This window comes from Pongo pygmaeus, chromosome 9 (genome assembly GCF_028885625.2).
Source record: "Pongo pygmaeus isolate AG05252 chromosome 9, NHGRI_mPonPyg2-v2.0_pri, whole genome shotgun sequence".
In the NCBI taxonomy this organism is placed as follows: Eukaryota; Metazoa; Chordata; class Mammalia; order Primates; family Hominidae; genus Pongo; species Pongo pygmaeus.
The window spans coordinates 19,555,940-19,577,524 of NC_072382.2; the positions used below are offsets into that span (position 1 = coordinate 19,555,940).

At 43.2% G+C, this 21,585-nt stretch overlaps 1 protein-coding gene across 6 annotated transcripts in view; it reads left to right on the forward strand.

The window, feature by feature from the left end:
* The window catches only part of MTCH2 (mitochondrial carrier 2), a 28,465-nt gene extending 11,604 nt beyond the window's left edge, over positions 1–16,861 (forward strand). For 2 of the 6 annotated variants that reach the window (XM_054439539.2, XM_063671823.1), the window contains exons 4-13: positions 35–61; positions 887–949; positions 3,882–3,939; positions 4,505–4,556; positions 4,976–5,035; positions 6,561–6,654; positions 8,445–8,492; positions 9,834–9,901; positions 12,843–12,918; positions 16,652–16,861. In XM_054439539.2, coding sequence (XP_054295514.1) covers positions 35–61; positions 887–949; positions 3,882–3,939; positions 4,505–4,556; positions 4,976–5,035; positions 6,561–6,654; positions 8,445–8,492; positions 9,834–9,901; positions 12,843–12,918; positions 16,652–16,738 — 633 coding nt within the window. In that variant the 3' untranslated portion in view covers positions 16,739–16,861. The remainder of the gene's footprint in view (positions 1–34; positions 62–886; positions 950–3,881; positions 3,940–4,504; positions 4,557–4,975; positions 5,036–6,560; positions 6,655–8,444; positions 8,493–9,833; positions 9,902–12,842; positions 12,919–16,651) is intronic. The other 4 variants (XM_054439540.2, XM_054439544.2, XM_054439541.2 and 1 more) reach the window with 3 other exon arrangements.
* Positions 16,862–21,585: the final 4,724 nt, after the last annotated feature.

Below are 21,585 nucleotides of genomic sequence, written 5' to 3' on the forward strand. Positions count from 1 at the left end.
TAACCCTAATCATCCTTTTTCTTTTTTTCTATAGCATTACCAGGAGAGTGACAAGGGTGAGGTATGTTGGAGCTGATTTCTAAGCATGTTGGCCTTTCCCTTGCAAGTTATTATTGCTTTTGGGGCCTCTTTTGGAGAAAGCCAAGTAGTCAGTCTCCTATTCATCTCAGTGAGTGTTGTCCTATGGGGTGGCCACCAGTTTGGACAGTTCTGTTTGAAACCATCAGGATGGCTGGGCATGGTGGCTCATGCCTGTAATCCTAGCCGTTTCGGAGGCCAAGGTGGGAGGATCACTTGCATCTAAGAGTTTGAGGCCAGCCTGGGCAACATAGTAAGACCCCTTCTCTACAGAAAATCAAAGATTAGTGGGGCCTAGTGGCACATACCTCTGTATCTCAGCTACTTGGGAGGCTGAGGTGGGAGGATCACTTGAGCCCAGGAGGTCAAGACTGCAGTGATCCATGATCACACCACTGCACTCCGCCTAAGTGACAGAGCAAGACCCTATCTCAAAAGAAATAAAAACCATCAAGATCGGCCGCGCATGGTGGCTCACGCCTGTATCCCAGGACTTTGGGAGGCCAAGGCAGGCGGGGATCACAAGGTCAGGAAATCGAGACCATCCTGGCTAACATGGTGAAACCCCATCTCTACTAAAAATACAAAAATTAGCAGGGCGTGGTGGTGAGCACCTGTAATCCCAGCTGCTTGGGAGGCTGAGGCAGGAGAAGCGCTTGTACCCAGGAGGTGGAGCTTGCAGTGAGCCGAGATTGCGCCACTACACTCCAGCCTGGGCAACAGAGTGAGACTCCGTCTCAAAAAAAAAAAAAAAAAAAAAAAAAAAAAAATCATCAAGATCTCTATTGTCTTTGATTTTGATTTCCAGGAGTTAGGACCTGGAAATGTACAGAAAGAAGTCTCATCTTCCTTTGACCACGTTATCAAGGAGGTAAGAGATGAATTACATCCTGTGCTGTTTGCCCAGATCAAACTGTGGTGTTGCAGCTGTGGAATCAGAATCATCAGGCCTGTGTGTTCAGTGTCTGTTCCCAAATGAAAAACCTTCAAATTAATTTGGGCTTTACTACATATATAACATTAAAAAGAGAGAGGATCAGTGCTTGCTGTTCAGAATAGATGCATTTCAAGAAAACTCATTTTGCCCACACATTCCGTCTTTAGAATACTGAAAGTCTTCTAATAGTGTTGAAAACCTCAGGAATAAAAGTGTTAAAATAGGCCAGGTGTGGTGGCTCACGCCTGTAATCCCAGCACTTTGGGAGGCCAAGGCAGGAAAATCACTTGACCCCAGGAGTTAGAGACCAGCCTGTGCAACATAGTGAGACTTCCTCTCTACAAAAAAATAGAAAAATTAGCTAGGTGTGTGGTAGCACATATCTGTAGTCCCAGGTACTCGAGAGGCTGCGGTGAGAAGATGACTTAAGCCCAGGAAGCTGAGGCTGCAGTGAGCTATGATTGTGCCACCACACTCCAGCCTGTGTGATAGAGTAAGACCTTGTCTTTAGAAAAAAGTATTAAAATAGCGACCAGGCCCTTTGTATGTTGGATAGTATCTATGCAGAGAGGCTCTTTCGACATTTTTCTGACTCTGAAATGTTTCTCATCACTCATTTCCCACCCCCATATTCTGCCATAGGTGTTTCTGTGCCTGGCTTTCAGAACTATTCTCTTATTACTTAAGTCTTCACATTGTCTTAATTGTCATTAATGAAGTCACAATTATCCAGGAAATGCAGCCGTCTAAAATACATATTCCAAAGGCCGGGCGTGGTGGCTCACGCCTGTAATCCCAGCACTTTGAGAGGCCGAGGCGGGCGGATCACTTGAGGTTGGGAGTTCGAGACCAGCCTGACCAACATGGAGAAACCCCGTCTCTACTAAAAATACAAAAATTAGCCAGGCATGGTGGCGCATGTCTGTAATCCCAGCTACTCGGGGGGCTGAGGCAGGAGAATTGCTTGAACTCGGGAGGCGGAGGTTGTAGTGAGCCAAGATCGCGCCATTGCACTCTAGCCTGGGCAACGGGAGTGAGACTCCATCTCAAAAAAAAAAAAAAAAATATATATATATATATATATATATTCCAAAACAAACATTACTAAAAGTCTGGAAACCAAATAAATTAGCTCTATTTTCTGTAAATTTTCATGAAATTAGTTTGCTTAAAAGCAGGGATACGGCCGGGCGTGGTGGCTCACGCCTGTAATCCCAACACCTTGGGAGGCCGAGGCGGGCAGATCACGAGGTCAGGAGATCGAGACCATCCTGGCTAACACGGTGAAACCCCGTCTCTACGAAAAATACTAAAAAATTAGCTGGGCGTGGTGGCAGGCGCCTGTAGTCCCAGCTACTCGGGAGGCTGAGGCAAGAACATGGTGTGAACCCGGGAGGCAGAGCTTGCAGTGAGCCGAGATTGCGCCACTGCACTCCAGCCTGGGAGACAGCGAGACTCCCTCTCAAAAAAAAAAAAAAAAAGCAAGGATACATGTATTACTATGCAATTAGTATTTTCCTTAGTTTGCCCATCCCATCCCATAGGATCTTATGCCCTTGGAGAAGGGGTGAGGGCTGTCTTAAAACTTAGTGACTAGGCCGGGTGTGGTGGCTCACACCTATAATCCCAGCACTTTGGGAGGCCGAGGCGGGCAGATCATGAGGTCAGGCGTTCAAAACCAGCCTGGCCAACATGGCGAAACCCCATCTCTACTAAAAATACAAAAAAAATTAACTGGGCATGGTGGTGGGTGCCTATAATCCTAGCTATTCAGGAGGCTGAGGCGGGAGAATCGCTTGAACCTGGGAGGTGGAGGTTGCAGCAAGCTGAGATCGCGCCACTGCACTCCAGCCTGGGCAACAGAGCAAGACTCCGTCTCAAAAAAAAAAAGAAAAGAAAAAACTCAGTGACCATAAAGATACTGTTTAAATGCAAAAGCTGGCCGGGCACAGTGGCTCATGCCTGTAATCCCAGCACTTTGGGAGGCTGAGGCGGGTGGATCATGAGGTCAGGAGATCGAGACCATCCTGGCTAACACAGTGAAACCCCGTCTCTACTAAAAAATACAAAAAAAAAAAATAGTCCCAGCTACTTGGGAGGCTGAGGCAGAAGAATGGCGTGAACCTGGGAGGCAGAGCTTGCAGTGAACCTAGTTCGCGCCACTGCACTCCAGCCTGGGTGACAGAGCGAGACTCTGTCCTAAAAAAAAAAAAAAAAATGGAAAAGCCAATGGTAGACCTCCTTACATTTACAATCCCAGAACCTAAATGCAAAGATTCTAATTTAATTTTCTTTATTACTTCTTTACAGAGTCCTAGAGTAGAAAGATAAACTAGGTAAAACATAGCAGCTCTAAGATACTGCACAGTTACTGGGTTGTAGTCACAAAACAAAATTGTTCTCTTCTCCCAAAAATGTGAGTAGAGACTAAATGGAGCCTGTCATTTATCTAGAATGATATCAGACGCTCCAAAATCACTTACCAATAAGAGAGCAACTTAATAATCTCAATAAAAGCCTCATATTTTTTATTTCAGCTTAATGACTGTTTGTTGGTGACCTTTCCTGTTTCTTTATTTTTTTCTCTTACCTGTAAAATTGAGAAAACAACAGAAGCCTGCTTTGCAGAGAAATTTTGAGAAGTAACTATAATAGAACATTGAAATCCATGAGTGAAAAGTATGATAAAATGACAATGAATGAGATCTTTCACATCCCATTCAAACTCTTCTTGACTCCAGCCAGGGCAGGAGGGCTGTGTCATTCACTTTCTTATCCTATACCATGATATCCACCCACATTCCTTCTCACAGGCATTTGAGTGTCATTTGTTTAGATTTCAGAAGTGTGTGTTGATTGTTTCTAGACAACTCGAGAGATGATCGCTCGTTCTGCTGCTACCCTCATCACACATCCCTTCCATGGTATGTTTGCAGTTGACAACTGACCTTTCTTTTATAACCTGATCTCTCCTGACCACTTAGATAGGTTGACATGGGAGTTGACTAAAATGCCTTGCCTGCATGTTTTTGTTTGCTTGCTTGTTTTGGCTTTTATCCAATTTATCCAGATAGCAAAATGTCTTTAGGTGGAAAATCTTTTTTTTCCAGGGCTATCAAAATCTATCTTAACATAGTTTTTTTTTGTTTTTTTTGTTTTTTGTTTTTGAGATGGAGTTTCGCTCTTGTTGCCCAGGCTGGAGTGCAATGGCGCAGTCTCGGCTCACTGCAACCTCAGCCTTCCGGGTTCAAGCAGTACTCCTGTCTCAGCCTCCTAAGGAGCTGGGATTACAGGTGCATGCCACCACGCCTGGATAATTTTTGTATTTTTAGTAGAGATGGGGCTTCATCATATTGGTCAGGCTAGTCTTGAATTCCTGACCTCAGGTGATCCGCCCACCTCAGCCTCTCAAAGTGCTGGGATTACAGGCGTGAGCCACCGCACCTGGCCTTAACATAGTTGTAAACGTCTTTTCTCTATATTCCACAGTGATCACTCTGAGATCTATGGTACAGTTCATTGGCAGAGAATCCAAGTACTGGTAAGTGTTTTTGTTTTCACATACTCAAGGAGACCTTTTGAAGCCAAAGTACTAGAATAATACTACTTTGTATTTTTATGATACCTTACAGTTTGTAGAACAAATTCGTATCTGATGTCATTTGATCTGCACAAAAAAAATAAAATAGGAGAAAATATACCCAGGCAGGTTTAGTAGCCTACCTAGGATTTCAGAGTAAGTTGCAGAGCCACTGACTCCATATGACTATACCCCTAGGTAGTTAATATCTTCACTTCTATCTCCAAATTTAGCTATCTTTGCAGAGTGAGAGAGTGCTAGAAAAGTGTGAGAGAAGGAGGTCGTAGATTTGACCTTGTCCAATGTGATAATTGAAATTATTTTGTTTGTAGCTCCAAAAGAATCTTAATATATTTTACCTTTTCTTCTTGTGTACGTAGTGGACTATGTGATTCCATAATAACCATCTATCGGGAAGAGGGCATTCTAGGATTTTTCGCGTGAGTAAATGTTGATTAGTATGTAATTTTTGCATGAGTGGGAAACGTTTTCTGAAAGTAAGGACAGTGAATCTTTGTTTAATCCTTGGGGAAAACGTACTCCCTGGGCTTACCTCACATTACATTCTATTTAGGCCCCTTATTTTTTTTCTTTTTTCTCTGCAGAAAGGCATATTTAGGCCCCATATGACTAGAATTATCTTGTAAAGATCCCAAACCTTTACTTCTAGATACTTAAAACATTTGAGGCCGGGCGTGGTGGCTCACGCCTGTAATCCCAGCACTTTGAGAGGCCAAGGCGGTTGGATCACCTGAGGTCAGGAGTTCAAGACCAGCCTGGCCAACATGGTAAAACCCCGTCTCTAGGTGTGGTGGTGTGTGCCTGTAATCCCAGCTACTCGAGAGGCTGAGGCAGGAGAATTACTTGAACCTGGGAGGTGGAAGTTGCAGTGAGCTGAGATTGCGCCACTGTACTCCAGCCTGGGTGACAGAGTGAGACTCCATCTCAAAAAAATAAATAAATAAGGAATTTCTTTTTTTAACAAAGGACTTAATTCCAAGTTTCTACCCTTATAGTAAACTCCCAATTCTATATAGATAATAAAATGAGAAAAATTAAATGTTGAAAATGGGGAAATCATCTTAACTTGTATTTTCCTTACCCTAAAAGAGTAAGTTTTTGCAAGGCTTGAATTTACTTTGGAAGAACTTAAGACTACTACCCTCATTCTTCTATGAAGAAAAATTTTGCATCATTACTGAAATGATGTTTTTTTGTTTTTTTTGTTTTTTAATTTTCAGAGTATCTCCCCATACAGATTTTTAATATCATAATCTCACAGGCAGGAATTTGAATAAATGTCCTGCCTGTGAGATAGGCAGGACAGCTATAATTAGTATCACTTTAGAGATTAAAAAACATTGATGCTCTGAGAGTTTCATCTGCTGCCTGTCACATCGCTGCTGAGTGCTGGAGCTGGCATTTGAAGCTGGTCTTCAATCCGTGGGGAAATGCTCTTCCCACTATTCCATGCTGCCTCACCTAGGTCACCCAGACCCTAGAAATGTCGTTTTTGATGCCTCTCATCTGTATCTGTACTTGGGACTATTCTTGCTTTGTAATTTTTCTCATCTTTTGCTTTGCCAAATGTGAATATCAGATAGCTTAGCAAAATCATTTTTTTAAGCTAGTCAAAGCAAAACAATATTTAAGTCTCTTCTGCAAAGCACCTCGCAAATCTTTTGCCTCCCTGCTTACAGTTATGAATAGTAAGGTGAGCCACTGAGGGTATAGCCGACCTGCATTTTAAACATAGGAACAAAAGTCACTGGAGATCAGCTTCAAGTACAGCTGTGTTAACGAGAATGAACTAGGTATGCGGGCTGGATTCTGGTGTTTGATGTCTTTTTCACTTCCCTAGAATGTTTTGTGACCTCTAATTATTTGAGAAGCATTTGTACTGAAGAGCCTGTCATTTTACTGATCACATTTTTTGGTTCTTATTTTTATTGTTTCTTCATGTAGGGGTCTTGTTCCTCGCCTTCTAGGTGACATCCTTTCTTTGTGGCTGTGTAACTCACTGGCCTACCTCGTCAATACCTATGCACTGGACAGTGGGGTAGGTTGTGACCTTCGTGAGATGTGCTCGCCTTGGCTTTAATGTGGCAGCTAGATTAGCTTTTAAAGTAAGATGGGCCGGGCGCGCTGGCTCACACCTGTAATCCCAGCACTTTGGGAGGCCGATGCGGGCAGATCACCTGAGATCAAGAGTTCCAGACCAGCCTGGCCAACATGGTGAAACCTCGTCTCTACTAAAAATACAGAAAAATTAGCTGGGCGTGGGGTGGTGTGTGCCTGTAGTCCCAGCTACTCGGGAGGCTGAGGCAGGAGAATCGCTTGAACCCAGGAGGCGGAGGTTGCAGTGAGCCAAGATTGCACCACTGCATTCCAGCTCGGGTGACAGAGGGAGACTCCATTTCAAAAAATAAATAATAAATAAATAAACAAGATGACAGTTTGCTACATGCCAGACTGAACAATTATATAGCTAAGAATTATCAGTCAAATTTTCAAACGCTAATGAAATGACCCATACTGTTTACTGTAGAATGATACACGTTAAAAGTCCCTAAGATGTGACAGAGTATACCCAAGAGACTTAGCCCTGTGTTACTTTAGGGCTTTAAAGAGATCACTTCTTTATTGATACTTAACTTGAGAGAACCTGGGAAAGCAGGACATCTTTATGGTATATCGGGGGCTTTTCATCTAATCTGGACTTAAGAGGGTGCCTGTATTGGGCTTTCTAGAAACCTCAGCCTTTTGAGAATCAGTCTTCTAGAAGTTGCCTTTCCTATCTCAGCAGTTGTGGGGACTCTTGTATATCGGCAGCTCCATAGCATGATGATAAATTGAACACATCACAGGGTATATGACTAAATCCATGTTGTAAATCTCGAGTATAGAGAGGGATTTTCTTCAATGCATCTGGTAGAAAGCTAGCTGTGTAAAACAAAGGTAGTGAATTGTCCCTTAGATATACTATAAATGTGGTTTTCCAGGGACTATATTTCTAGGACGTGAAAAGGTTATCAATCTCATTTTCTTTTATATTTGAAATCCTTTTACATTCGTTCCTAAAGCATTTTAGTATAATATGAATTTGTCTGTTAATATTGAATCAGGTTGATCATTTTGACCACTGCCTTATTATTCTAATAATCAGTGTTTTATGGTTTTGTCCTCAAAATTAGTTTTAGACAGGTGTGGTGGCTCATGCTGTAATCCCAACACTTTGGGAGGCTGAAGTGGGAGGGTCACTTGAGCCCAGGAAGTCAAGTTTGTGAGATCATAGCTCACTGCACCTCCAGCCTGGGCAACGAGAGAGATCAGATCCTGTCTCAAAAAAAAAAAAAATTAATTTTCAAGCTGTCAAACTGATAATTTAGAGATAGACTGTATTGACATGGAGAGCAAGGCACAGTAGCTCCAGCCTATGATTCCAGCGACTGAGGAGGCTTAGGTGGGAGGTTTGCCTGAAGCCAGGAGTTTGAAACCAGCCTAGGCAACATAGTAAGACACCGTCTCTTAGCTGAGCATAGTGGCTTACGCCTATAATCTCAGCACTTTGAGAGGTCAAGGTGAGAGGATCTCTTGAGCCCAGGAGTTTGAGACCAGCCTGGGCAAACATAGGGAGACCCTATCTCAAAAAAAAAGACACCATTTCTTAAAAAATATTTTGAAATTAGCTGGGCGTGGTGGTGTGTGCTTCAGGAGGTCACTGCACTTCAGCCTGGGTGACAGAGCGAGACACTGTCTGAAAGAAAAAAAGAAAAGAAAAGGAAAAAAGAATATATTGATGTGTTGTAGTGTTGTAGGCAATTAATTAAGGCTCTTTTCCTGTTTTAGGTTTCTACCATGAATGAAATGAAGAGTTATTCTCAAGCTGTCACAGGAGTGAGTTTTTTTAAAATCCTTTTAACCTTCTAGGAATAGTTGTGTTTTGTTTTGTTTTCCTTTTAAATCTGGCTTGTGTCATCACTGCTTTAAGATAACCAGATGTCTCACTGGGACATCTCCCTCAAATTTGTTATATTTGTCAAAGGTAAGAATAACTCAGTTTTCGGCCAGGTGCCGTGGCTCATGCCTGTAATCCTAGCACTTTGGGAGGGTGAGGTGGGCAGATCACCTGAGGTCAGGAGTTCGAGACCAGCCTGGCCAACATGATGAATCCCCGTCTCTGCTAAAAATACTAAAATTAGCCGAGCGTGATGGTGCATGCCTATAATCCCAGCTACTCGGGAGGCTGAGGCAGGAGAATCACTGGAACCTGGGAGACGGAGGCTGCAATGAGCTGAGATCACGCCACTGCACTTCAGCCTGGGTGACAGAGCGAGACTCCATCTCAAAAAAAAAAAGAGAATAACTCAGTTTTCGAAGGAACCACAGACTCACATGTGAAAATAAAGAGAGTAAGGCAGAGCCCCTGCCTCACATCCTGCATGGTTTGGTACTGCTTAGCTTTCATAGGGGGTGTGCCTTTCCTCCTAAATAATATTGTTCAGGCCAGACATGGTGGCTCACACCTGTAAACCCAGCACTTCGGGAGGCCAAGGAAGGAGGATCACTTGAGGCCAAGAGTTCAAGACCAGCCTGGGCAACTGAGCAAGACCCCATTTCTACAAAAGTGAAAAAAAAAAAAAAAGTAGCCGGGGCAGGCGCGGTGGCTCACTCCTGTAATCCCACCACTTTGGGAGGCTGATGTCGGGAGTTCGACACCAGCTGGCCAACTTGGAGAAATCTTGTCTCTACTAAAACTACAAAATTAGCTGGGCATGGTGGTGCATGCCCGTAATCCCAGCTACTTGGGAGGCTGAGGCAGGAGAATCGCTTGAACCCCAGGAGGCGGAGGTTGCAGGAGAATCGCTTGAACCCAGGAGGCGGAGGTTGCAGTGAGCCAATATCATACCATTACACTCCAGCGTGGGCAACAAGAGCGAAACTCCGTCTCAAAAAAAAAAAAAAGTAGTTGGGCATGGTGGCGTGTGCCTATAGTCCCAGCTACTCAGGATCAGAGAATTCTTCTGGCCTTTTGTTAAAATGTTGGATGCAGTGGTGTGTTAAGAGGAAGAAGCATCTCCAGGCTCAAAACTGTAACTGTTGTCTTTCCAGGGTACCGAGAAAGCGAGACAAGTGTTAGAGTGTCTCACCGCAGTGGCACTAGGCCTTTAAGGTAAAGGAAAGGAGAATAAAGACTAGGAATGATCTAATAACAGCTGCCTTGTTTCCATTTTACAGTTTTTTGCGAGTATGTTGACCTATCCCTTTGTGCTTGTCTCCAATCTTATGGCTGTCAACAACTGTGGGTAAGCACTTTGTATTTTTTATTCTAGTAGGTGGTTGACTGTATGCTGACAGGCGGAGCAGCCTTGTAGAAATTTAGGAAAGATGAATGATCAGTATCAATCTCTGATTGGTATTTTTTAAAAAGGCGGGGAAGAAAAGTATAATTGATACCATTAGAAGATTCCTAATTTTTTTCTCTGTATGCCCTATGCAGCAGCAGCCTCAATTTGTATTTATTTATTAATTATTATTATTTTTGCTTATTTTTTTTTTGAGATGGAGTCTTGCTATGTTGCCCAGGCTGGAGTGCAGTAGCACGATCTCGGCTCACTGCGACCTCCACCTCCTGGGTTCAAGTGATTGTCCCGCCTCAGCCTCCCGAGTAGCTGGGATTACAGGCATGCGCCACCATGCCCAGCTAATATTTTTGTATTTTTGGTAGAGACAGGGTTTCACCATGTTGGCCAGGCTGGTCTCGAACTCCTGACCTCAAGTGGTCCACCCGCCTCAGCCTCCCAAAGTGCTGGGATTACAGGCATGAGCCACCATGCCAGGCCAATTACTATTATTATTTATAGGTTTTTTTTTTGGTGGTTGTTGTTGTTGTTGTTGTTATTTTTTGTTTTGTTTTGTTTTGTTTTTTGAGACAGAATCTTACTCTGTCACCCAGGCTGGAGTGCAGTGGTGCAGTCTCGCTCCATTGCAACATACACCTCCTGGATTCAAGCAGTTCTTATGCCTCAGCTTCCCAAGAAGTTGTGATTACAGGCATGTGCCACCATGCTGGGCTAATTTTTGCATTTTTAGTAGAGACAGGGTCTCGCTATGTTGGCCAGACTGGTCCCGAACTCCTGACCTCAGGTGATCTGCCTACCTCGGACTTCCAAAATGCTGGAATTACAGGCGTGAGCCACTGCACCTGGCCTATTTTTATTTATTTTTAATTTTTTTAGAGATAGGGCTGCAATGTGGTGGTGAAGTCCTAGCTCACTGCAGCCTCGAACTCCTGAGCTCAAGTGATCCTCCCATCTCAGCTTCCCAAGTAGTTGGGAGTACATGTGCATGCCACCATGCCTGGCTAATTATTTTTTGTGAAGACACAGGGTCTCACTTTGTTGCCCAGGCTGTTCTTAAATTTCTAGGCTCAAGTGATTCTCCTTCCTCAGCCTCTTAAAGTGCTGGGATTACAGGGGTGAGCCACCATGCCCAGCCAACATATTGTTATTTTAAATCTTTATCTTTTCTATGAAAGTGACAAAAGGTGTATCAGGGATTAAATGACAACCCATACCTGTTTTTCCTAGGGGCTTTATGGAGAAACTGAGTTTTAAAGAAACAGAATTAGGATATTTAGTCTATGGAAAGTTTGATGACCTTTTCTCTGTATTGGTTAGAAGGGCAGGTTTTGGTACAGTGGTAGACTCCATTGATTTCCAAATTCTAGATGCCAAGTGACTCTACTGAGATGGGCAAAATTTTGCTTTTTTTTTTTTTTTTCTTTTTTGAGATGGAGTCTCACTCTGTTGCCCAGGCTGTAGTGCAGTGGTGCAATCTTGACTCACTGCAACCTCCACCTCCCAGGTTCAAGCGATTCTCCTGCCTCAGCCTCCTGAGTAGCTGGGATTACAGGCGCCCACCAGCATGCCTGGCTAATTTTTTGTATTTTTTTGTTGTTGTTATTGTTGAGACAGAGTCTTGCTCTGTTGCTCAGGCTGGAGTGTGGTGGCGCAATCTTGGCTCACTGCATCCTCCACCTCCCGGGTTCAAGCACTTCTCCTGCCTCAGCCTCCAGAGTAGCTGGGATTATAGGCACTTGCCACCACCCCCGGCTAATTTCTGTATTTCTAGTAGAGACGGGGTTTCACCATGTTGGCCAGGCAGGTCTCAAACTCCTGACCTCAGGTGGTCCGCCCTCCTCGACCTCCTAAAGTGCTGGGATTACAGGAGTGAGCCACCGCACCCAGCCTTGCCTTTTTTATTTAATTCAAAATTCTTTTCCCATATGGTACCTGACATATCATTAAACATGTTATTGTTTTCAAATAAGATCAGGTAGCTATGTGGAGTTTTGAACATTTTACATTGTTTGTTTTCTGGTTTTGTTTGTTTCATGTTACTCCTGGCAAGCTGTGATGTTTTCTGATATGTAGAGCAAGTGCCATTTTTTAGCATAGTGTAAACTTGGAGGATGAATTAAATGTATTATTATTATTTACAGTTTTTTCAAGATGAAGTGATTATACCTGAGTAGGAACATATATATCTACTGTTTATATCTGTTTTCATGTTTAGTTTCTTTGTGAACACCAGTTAGTTTTTAAATCCCCTGTCCCTGCTCTTTTTTTTTTTTTTTTTTTTTTTTGAGACTGGTTCTTACTCTGTCACCCAGGCTGGAGTGCAGTAGTGCGATCTTGGCTCACTGCAACTTCCGCCTCCTGGGTTGAAGCAATTCACATGCCATAGCCTCCCGAGTAGCTGGGATTACAGGCATGCGCCACCATGCCAGCTCATGTTTTTGTATTTTCAGTAGAGACAGGGTTTCACCGTGTTAGCCAGGCTGGTCTTGAACTCCTGACCTCAAATGATCCACCTGCCTTGCCTCCCAAAGTGCTGGAATTACAGGTGTGAGCCACCGTGCCCGGCCACCTTTCCCTGCTCTTTAATCATGTAAATGCTGTGTTCTGGAGTTTCATTTGTCTACAAATGAAAAGTCTAAGTGTTTTAGAAATTGAGGTTGAAGTTTATGTTTATTTATTTATTTGAAACCTAAATATAGGGGAGGAATTCTCTTTTGGACGCTTGATCTTTCCCCTGCTCCAATATGATTTGTTTCATTGAACTAAAATGATCTCTCAGGGAATCTTTCTATGCAGCAGAATATTTTGACAAGGTTTATCAACGTCTCAAGAGAATGTTTGGTTAATATTAACATGAATAGCTCCATATTTTTTTCTATTTTAGTCTTGCTGGTGGATGCCCTCCTTACTCCCCAATATATACGTCTTGGATAGATTGTTGGTGCATGCTACAAAAAGAGGTATTTCTTTTTCTCTGTCTCTCTCATTTTATTTTGTTTTATTTTTATTTGTTTGTTTTCTTAAATATTGTCTCTGGAATCCCAAGTTAACTCTTGTAGCTCACTTTAGCTAGAGTTAGTCTAGTCTGCCAGTTAATGTACACTTTACAATGTTCTGTGTTTTCACTTTGGCATAATAGTAAAATGTGATGTTTAGAAATCATGAGCAGGAGTAATGAAGAACAAAGAATCCCTAGATGAGACCTAGAAGCCATTTGAGTGCCTACATTCAACTTACAAATACGATCCAGGTAGATTATTATCCTGGTAAAATGATGGCCTTGATTTTAGACTCTTTTTTTTCCCCCAAACTCACCTTTCATAACCACTTATTTGTCACAGTGGTATTGACAGAGCTGGTCTCATACTTCTAGAGTCTTGTTAGTGGATGATTTTGCCTAGATACCAATTTAGGGTTATTACTATAAGGTGTATAATCTGCAACAAAAAATTATTTATTATCTAGGCAAAGCTTTATTGGAAAATAAAATAATGGGCTGGGTGCAGTGGCTCATGCTTATAATTCTAGCACTTCGAGAGGTCTAGGTGGGCAAATTGCTTGAGCCTAGGAGTTTGAGACCAGTTGAGGCAACATGATGAGACCTCATCGCTACAGAAAATACAAAAACTTAGCCAGGCATAGCACCTATAGTCCCAGCTACCCAGGAGGCTAAGGTGGGAGGATCACCTGAGGCTGGGAGGTCAAGGCTGCAGTGAGCCAAGATTGCACCACTGCACTTCAGCCTGGGTGACAGAGTGAGACCCTGTATCCAAAAAAGGAAAATAAAATAACGGCTAGGTATGGTGGCTCACGCCTATAGTTCCAGTTACTCAGGAGGCTGAGCCAGGAGGATCACATGAGTCCAGGAGTTTGAGGCTAGCCCGGGCAACACAGCCAGACATGTCTCTTAACAAAAAACTACAGGCCAGGTGCAGTGGCTCACGGCTATAATCCCAGCACTTTGGGAGGCCAAGGTGGGCAGATCACTTGAGGTCAGGAGTTTGAGACCAGCCTGGGCAATACAGTGAAACCCCATCTCTACTAAAATACAAAAGAAATTAGCCAGGCATGGCAGCATGTGCCTGTAGTCCCAGCTACTGGGGAGGCTGAGGCAAGAGAATTGCTTTAACCCAGGAGGTGGAGGTTGCAGTGAGCCGAGATTGTGCCACTGCACTCCAGCCTGGGTGACAGAGCGAGACTCCATCTCAAAAAAAAAAAAGACAATAACAACAAATGGATTGGCTGTGGGCTAAATTTGGCACAGGATCACTTAAAATGATTATCAGTTTAAAGCTGTTTTGGAAGGGGGGTCCACTTCTTAAAGGACTGCAGAAGAAAGTGTATAAAGAAGCTCTTTGTTGCATTATTTTATAGCACTAGTGATATATAAGAGAAAGGCCTTTGAAGTCTGAACGAAAAGGCCTGAGTGTTGTTTGTAGTTGCTCTTGCTTAGTGTGCCCACAAAGCCCCTCTGTGAATCCAAGCTAGAATACTTGAATGATTTCAGTACAGACCTACCATGAACATTGTGCATTTCATTCTGAGTTTTACTCTCTATTGTACAGTGTGGTCCCTGTTTAAATGGAAAAAATGGCCTTTTCTTCCTTCCTTTTCTGACTAACACTCTGTTATAGGAAGAAAGCAGACAGAGAATGGATTACGGTGTCAAACACACTTAAAGTAGGAACAGTTGTTCCTGTAGGTGCTTACACCAACAGCAAATCTTGATTGGGCATTTACTGTATACCAGATATCATGCTAAGAGCTTTTCTTACATCAGCTCATGTAATCCTCAAAACAGCTGTGTGAGAATAGGTGTCATTCTTAATCACCCATTTCACATATGAAGAAACTGGGGCTTAGAGCAATTTAGTGCCAATTACATAATGCAAGGTCACATGGCCTATATTTGGGAAGGCTCAGATTTATACTCCAAAGTGTACTCAGTTGCACTCAGAACATTATTACTTTATTTTTATTTATTTATTTGGTTTTTTATTTTTTAGAGACAAGCTCTGTCGCCCAGGCTGGTGTGTAGTGGTGGCATCACGACTCACTGTAGCCTGAAACTCCTGGGGTAAAGCAATCCTCCTACCTCAGCCTCCCAAGTAGCTAGGACTACAGGCATGCTGCCACCATGTCCTGTTAATTTTTTTGTTTTGTTTTGTTTTTGAGACAGGGTCTCACTCTGTCATCCAGGCTGGAGTGCAGTGGCATGGTATTGGCTCACTGCAACCTCTACCTCCCGGCTGAAGTCTCTGGCTCAAGTGATCTTCCCACCTCAGCATCCCAAGTAGCTTGGACTACAGGCACATACCGCTAAGCCCAGCTTATTTTTTTGTTTTTTTGTTTTTTTGTTTTTTAAATTTTATTATTATACTTTAAGTTTTAGGGTACATGTGCACAACGTGCAGGTTTGTTACATATGTATACATGTGCCATGCTGGTGTGCTGCACCCATTAACTCATCATTTAGCATTAGATATATCTCCTAATGCTATCCCTCCCCCCTCCCCTCTGTTTTTTGGTTTTTGTTTGTTTGTTTGTTTGTTTTGAGACGGAGGCTTGCTCTGTCATCCAGGCTGGAGTGCAGTGGTGCGATCTTGGCTCACTGCAATCTTCACTTCCCAGGTTCAAGCAATTCCCCGGCCTCAGCCTCCTGAGTAGCTGGGATTACAGGTGCCCGCCACTATGCCCGGCTAATTTTTGTATTTTTAGTAGAGATGGGGTTTCACCATGTTAGTCAGGCCAGTCTCGAACTCCTGACCTCAGGTGATCTGCCTGCCTCAGCCTCCCAAAGTGCTGAGATTACAGGCGTGAGCCACCATGCCTGGCCAATTTTTTGTAGCAACGGAGTTTTGCCATGTTGTGCAGGCTGGTCTCAAATTCCTGAGCTCAAGTGATCCTCCTGCCTTGGTCTCTCAAAGTGCTAGGATTACCGGTGTGAGCCATCGCACCCGGCCTTTAATTTTTTAATTTCTTGTAGAGATGGGGTCTTGCTATGTTGTCCAGGTTATTACTTTGATTATAAGATTTTATAAGTAGTCCTTAGAAACATGATTTCATTTCATTAAGAAATAAATAGGCTGGGTATGGTGGATCACACCTGTAATCCCAGCACTTTTGGGAGGCCAAGATGGGCGGATCACTTGAGGTCAGGAGTTCGAGACCAGCCTGGCCAATATGGTGAAACCCCACCTCCACTAAAAGTACAAAAATTAGCCAGGCATGGTGGTGCGTTCCTGTCCCAGCTACTTAGGAGGCTGAGACAGGAGAATCACTTGAACCTGGGAGGCAGAGTTGCAGTGAGCTGAGATTGCACCACTGCACTACAGCCTGGGCAACAGAGCGAGACTCCATCTCAAAAAAGAAAAACAAAGAAATAAATGAAAGCTAGCACTTACTCAATGTTAGGCACTGTTCTACATGACTCATTTGCTAAGCCAGCTGGAAAGTGGCAAAGCCAGAATCCAACCTGGGCATTCTGTCTGCCCAGAGTAAGAACTTATTAAGGAGAAATTGTAGTTAGTTCATAGTAGCTCAGCCTTTCAGAGAATACAAATCCTTGTTCTGTAGTGATAGTCCCAGTTTTGTCCTAGATTTAGTCACGTCTCCCAGTTGGACCTCTCTGCTGATTTGGATTGGCTGATCTCATCTCGCTAGGTATTATTTGTGTTTTGTTTTGTTTTCCAGGGGAATATGAGCCGAGGAAATAGCTTGTTTTTCCGGAAGGTCCCCTTTGGGAAGACTTATTGTTGTGACCTGAAAATGTTAATTTGAAGATGTGGGGCAGGGACAATGACATTTCTGTAGTCCCAGATGCACAGAATTATGGGAGAGAATGTTGATTTCTATACAGTGTGGCGCGCTTTTTTAATAATCATTTAATCTTGGGAAAACTGAGGTGTTTGGTGTCTGCCTTTTTTGTTCTTTTTTCCGGCACAACATAACTTACCACTGATACTCCCCTTTTAGTTATTCTGAATTAGGATATTTTTGCTCCAAATTCTTATTTTACTTAACCAGAAGGGAAAAAAAAGTTGTATTTTCCTGAAGCTACAGGCACTTTGTCATGTGATTTTTGAGTCTCAATTTAAGGCTTTGTAAAATGAAGAGTAGAATTCCAAGAAGAATGAGAAATAATTTTGTGAAACTTAACAAAATCACTAAATTAAACTATATGGGAGGTTATGAATTACTTTTTCTTAGGTAGACCCTAAAATGTCAGTAGCATGCACCAGAATCTGACTCCCATTATGCTTCTAAGCACATTTCATTGACCTTGTCTCTCATACTTCAAGAAAAGGACAGTACGTTGCTACATTACCCTAGAAAGTCTGTGTGAGGATCTGCCCCTTCAGTCTGTTATTGCAAAGTAATAAAATGTCACCGACAGGGAGCCTCTGAGCCTACTCTAGTTCAAGAGGCTGCCTGAAAAAAATAAATAAGATAAAGGGTCAACAACAACAAAGAAAAAGGACAATTACAGAAAATAAGCAATATTTGGAAAGGAAGTATAATGGCACTTTTTTCCTCAAAGGAAGTTCTTGTTTTCACATAAAATATGAAAAGCAGATCCTGCAGGAGTAACCCCCTTCTTTAAGAGCCAAGTATTCGGCAGTGCTTAAATTACACCATACAGTTCTAATTATATATAATCTTTTGTTCTTCAGTTCTTTGTTTTGTTTCCTTTTTGTTATTGTTGCCGAAGGTGAGTGGTTTTGCATTTCTGATGACAGCCTTGGAAAGTATATTTGTAACTCCATGTCTGGTAATGCCAACCCAAGTCCATATGGGTCTTAGGACACTGACCACCTCACATGCCATACCCTCAGTTAAGCATGTTAACATTTATAGGAGGAAAAAAATCACTTTAGCAGAAAATGAAATTCAACTCAAGCATAAAGCTTCTGTTTACTCAGGCCTTCTAAAAAGCAGGTTAAAATGCTCTAAAATGAGAAAGCCTGTGGTTTCATTTATTTATATAACTCACTGGGACATTGCCAAATGAGTAAGCACTTAATTCGCTGCTTCTGAGACTTCTCTGTCAAAACAGCCCCACTGATAATATTAGACAGAACAAGAATGCAGGGGTCTCTTCCCTCCCCTGGGGTTTAGGAAGCTCATGAGGAGCTCGGCTTAAAATGTCTTTGATGTCTCTTCCTTTGTCTCAAAAAGTAATGTCAATTTTATATATTATTTCAGTATTACTATCTGCATTTGTTTTAATATAAATGTTTGCTGCCTACCTTTTTCTCCCAAAAAATCTTTAAGTAAAGATGATCTGGGAAAATGTGCCATGTTTACTGTGGCTTCTGTGAACTTTCATGCTTGCCTATTCCTAGTTGAGAAGCATGTCTGACTCTGGTAACCAGTCTACCACCAGAGGACGCCAAGGCTTCAGTTTTGCCTGTGCAAGTTGGGTGGCTGAGAAATTTCTCCAAGGCCTAGGATTGCTCAAAATACTAGTCCAGCTGTTTCAGTCTTGCTGCATCCAAGCTAGAGGTCTAGTCAGAGCCCTATACCTATGATCCTCCATAATATCTTACTATAAGCTACTAACATAAAAGTCTAAAGATATTCAGGGGCTAGGAAATGCAGGTAGGTGCCATTAAGAAACACATGCGGCCAAGCGCAATGGCTCATGCCTGCAATCACAGCACTTTGGGAGGCCAAGGCAGGCGGTTCACCTGAGGTCGAGAGTTTGAGACCATCCTGGCCAACATGAAGAAACCCTGTCTCTACTAAAAATAACAAAATTAGCCGGGCATGGTGGCACATGCCTGTAATCCCAGCTACGCGGGAGGCTGAGGCAGGAGAATCTCTTGAAACGCAGGAGGCAGAGGTTGCAATGAACTGAGATCATGGCATTGCACTCCAGCCTGGGCAACAAGAGTGAAACTCCGTCTCTTAAAAAAAATAAAAAGAAAAAGAAACACATGCAAGAAATAATGAACTCAGTAAGTAATATGAACTTAGGCTGGTTGTGGTGGCCCATACCTGTAATCCTAACACTTTGGGAGGCTGAGGCAGGCGGATCACTTGAGGCCAAGAGTTGGAGACCAGCCTGGCCAATATATCTACTAAAAATACAAAATTAGTCGGGCATGGTGGCACGCACCTGTAGTTCAGGAGGCTGAGGCAGGAGAATCGCTTGAACCTGGGAGCTGGAGGTTGCAGTGAGCCAAGATTGTGCCACTGGGTGACAGAGTGAGACTCTGTCTCTTAAAAAAAAAAAAAAAAAAAGTAGGGGTTCTCTAGTAAGCCACTTGTGAAACTGGTTTTCCTTTGTGGTACCAAGCTAAGTCGCCACAAACTGTTCCTCTAGAGTATGTGGTGACCATTGAAACCTTGACTTAAGAAGAGTGTGGAGTGGGCTGGGAGCAGTGGATCACTTGAGTCCAGGAGCTCAAGACCAGCCTGGGCAACACGGTAAAACCCTGTCTCTATTTTTTAAAGAAATAAAGGGAGGAAAATTAGCTGGGCGTGGTGGCACATGCCTGTAATCCCAGCTACTTGGGAGGCTGAGGCATGAGAATCGCTTGAACCCAGGAGGCGGAGGTTGTGGTGAGCTGAGATCGTGCCATTGCACTCCAGCCTAGGCAACAAGAGTGAAACTCCATCTTATAAATAAAGTGTGGGTTTCCTGGAACTTTGGGGGATCATTATAAAAATACTAGGGTAAAAAAGCAACCTTAGTAATCCCAGCACTTTGGGAGGCCGAGGCGGGTGGATCATGAGATAGGAGTTTGAGACCAGCCTGACCAACATGGTGAAACCCTGTCTCTACTAATAGAAAAATTAGCCAGGCGTGGTGGCGGGCACCTGTAATCCCAGCTACTTAGGAGGCTGAGGCAGGAGAATCACTTGAAATTGGAAGGTGGAGGTTGCAGTGAGCCGAGATTGCCCCACTGCACTCCCGCTTGGTCAACAAAAGTGAAACTGTCTCAAAAAAAAAAAAAAAAAGCAACCTTTGGATGAAAGAAACATTGAACATAAGCCCTATATTCCATCATCTCTCTGTTACCTCAGCATACCTTGACTTAACTATAATTTCCTATTCTAGAAATGTCCTTACCCTCTTGCCAGTGACATGTTTCTGTTCAGATTCAGTTCTAGTGCCATCTCTTTGTGAAGTCACTGAGACCTCCCAACTGGATGAGAGGGCTGTGCCTTCAAACTCTCCCTCCTTCAGAGCATGTAATGATAGTACAAACTGACAAAAACTACATCCAACACCAAGTTCATGTTTTATACAGCAGGAGCATTACTTCTCTCTGATTTGAAAATCTGTGGGGGAAAAAAATATATATTTAGTCCTTTAAAACAGGCCAACTAAAACATCAGCCTCCCTGGATAATACAGTGAGACCTTTTCTCTACACAAAAATTTAAAAATTAGCCAGGCTTGGTGGTGTGCACCTGTAGTGCCAGCTACACAGGAGGCTGAAGTGGGACGACTGGTTGAGTCCTGGGAGGTTGAGGCTGTAGTGACCTATGGTTGCACCGCTGCACTCCAGCCTAGGTGTCAACTGAGAGCCAACAAAAAAAAAAAGAAAGCCTCACTGGGCTTTATAGAAAAGCTAGTGGGGTCGTGGCTGGTTTAAGTGCAGCAGTATTGCAACTAGTTGATCACAACCAGTTAACAGGTTTTTTTTTCCTTCTCCCCTTCCACTGCTTCACTTAGCCTTTAAAATGTATATTAAAATAAAAGACTGGGTGTGGTGGCTCACGCCTGTAATCCCAGCACTTTGGGAGGCCGAGGTGGGCAGATCACATGAGGCCAGGAGTTCGAGACGAGCCTGGCTAACATGGTGAAACCCCCATCTCTACTAAAATTACAAAAATTAGCTAGGTATGGAGGCACACGCCTAGAATTCCAGCTACTTAGGAGACTGAAGCAGGAGAATCGCTGAAACCCAGGAGGTGGAGGTTGCAGTGAGCCGAGATTGCACCAATGCACTCCGACCTGGGCAACAGAGCAAGACTCTGTCTCAAAGAAAAAAGAGGCTGAGGCAGGAGAATTGCCTCAACCCGGGAGGCAGAGGTTGCAGTGGGCAGAAATGGTGCCATTGCACTCCAGCCTGGGCAACAAGCAAAACTCTGTCTCAAAAAAAAAAGAAAAAAGAAAAACTAGCTGGTCAAGTGGTAGTAATCGTAGGTGGTCATTTTAAGGTACTGTGGCAGGTAAGGGAGCAAAACAGGAGAACAGATTGGTTAGTAGTGACTGCCAAGCCTGTTGTAGAAGTTCTAATTTTCATGATTTTTTGATGGGATAGGCATCCTCGTTTTATGAGAGACTCTAATTAAGCAACTCACTCAAAATCATAGCCAGGAATTTTCAGGGCTGAATTCAAACCAGGGTCTATCAAATTCCAAGGTTTTTTTTTTTTTCCTTAATTCTTCCAGGACATGAAGCCAGTCGAGGCATTTTTATTCTTTCGTGGAGGCTATAAAAGGCTAAAATTGTAGCCAGTAAACCACATTGTGTTTTTTTGTTTGTTTTTGAGACAAGGTCTCTCTCTGTCACCCAGTGGCCGATCTCGGCTCACTGCAACCTCCACCTCCTGGGTTCAAGCAATTCTCGTGGCTCAGTCTCCCGAGTAGCTGGGATTACAGGTGCGTGCC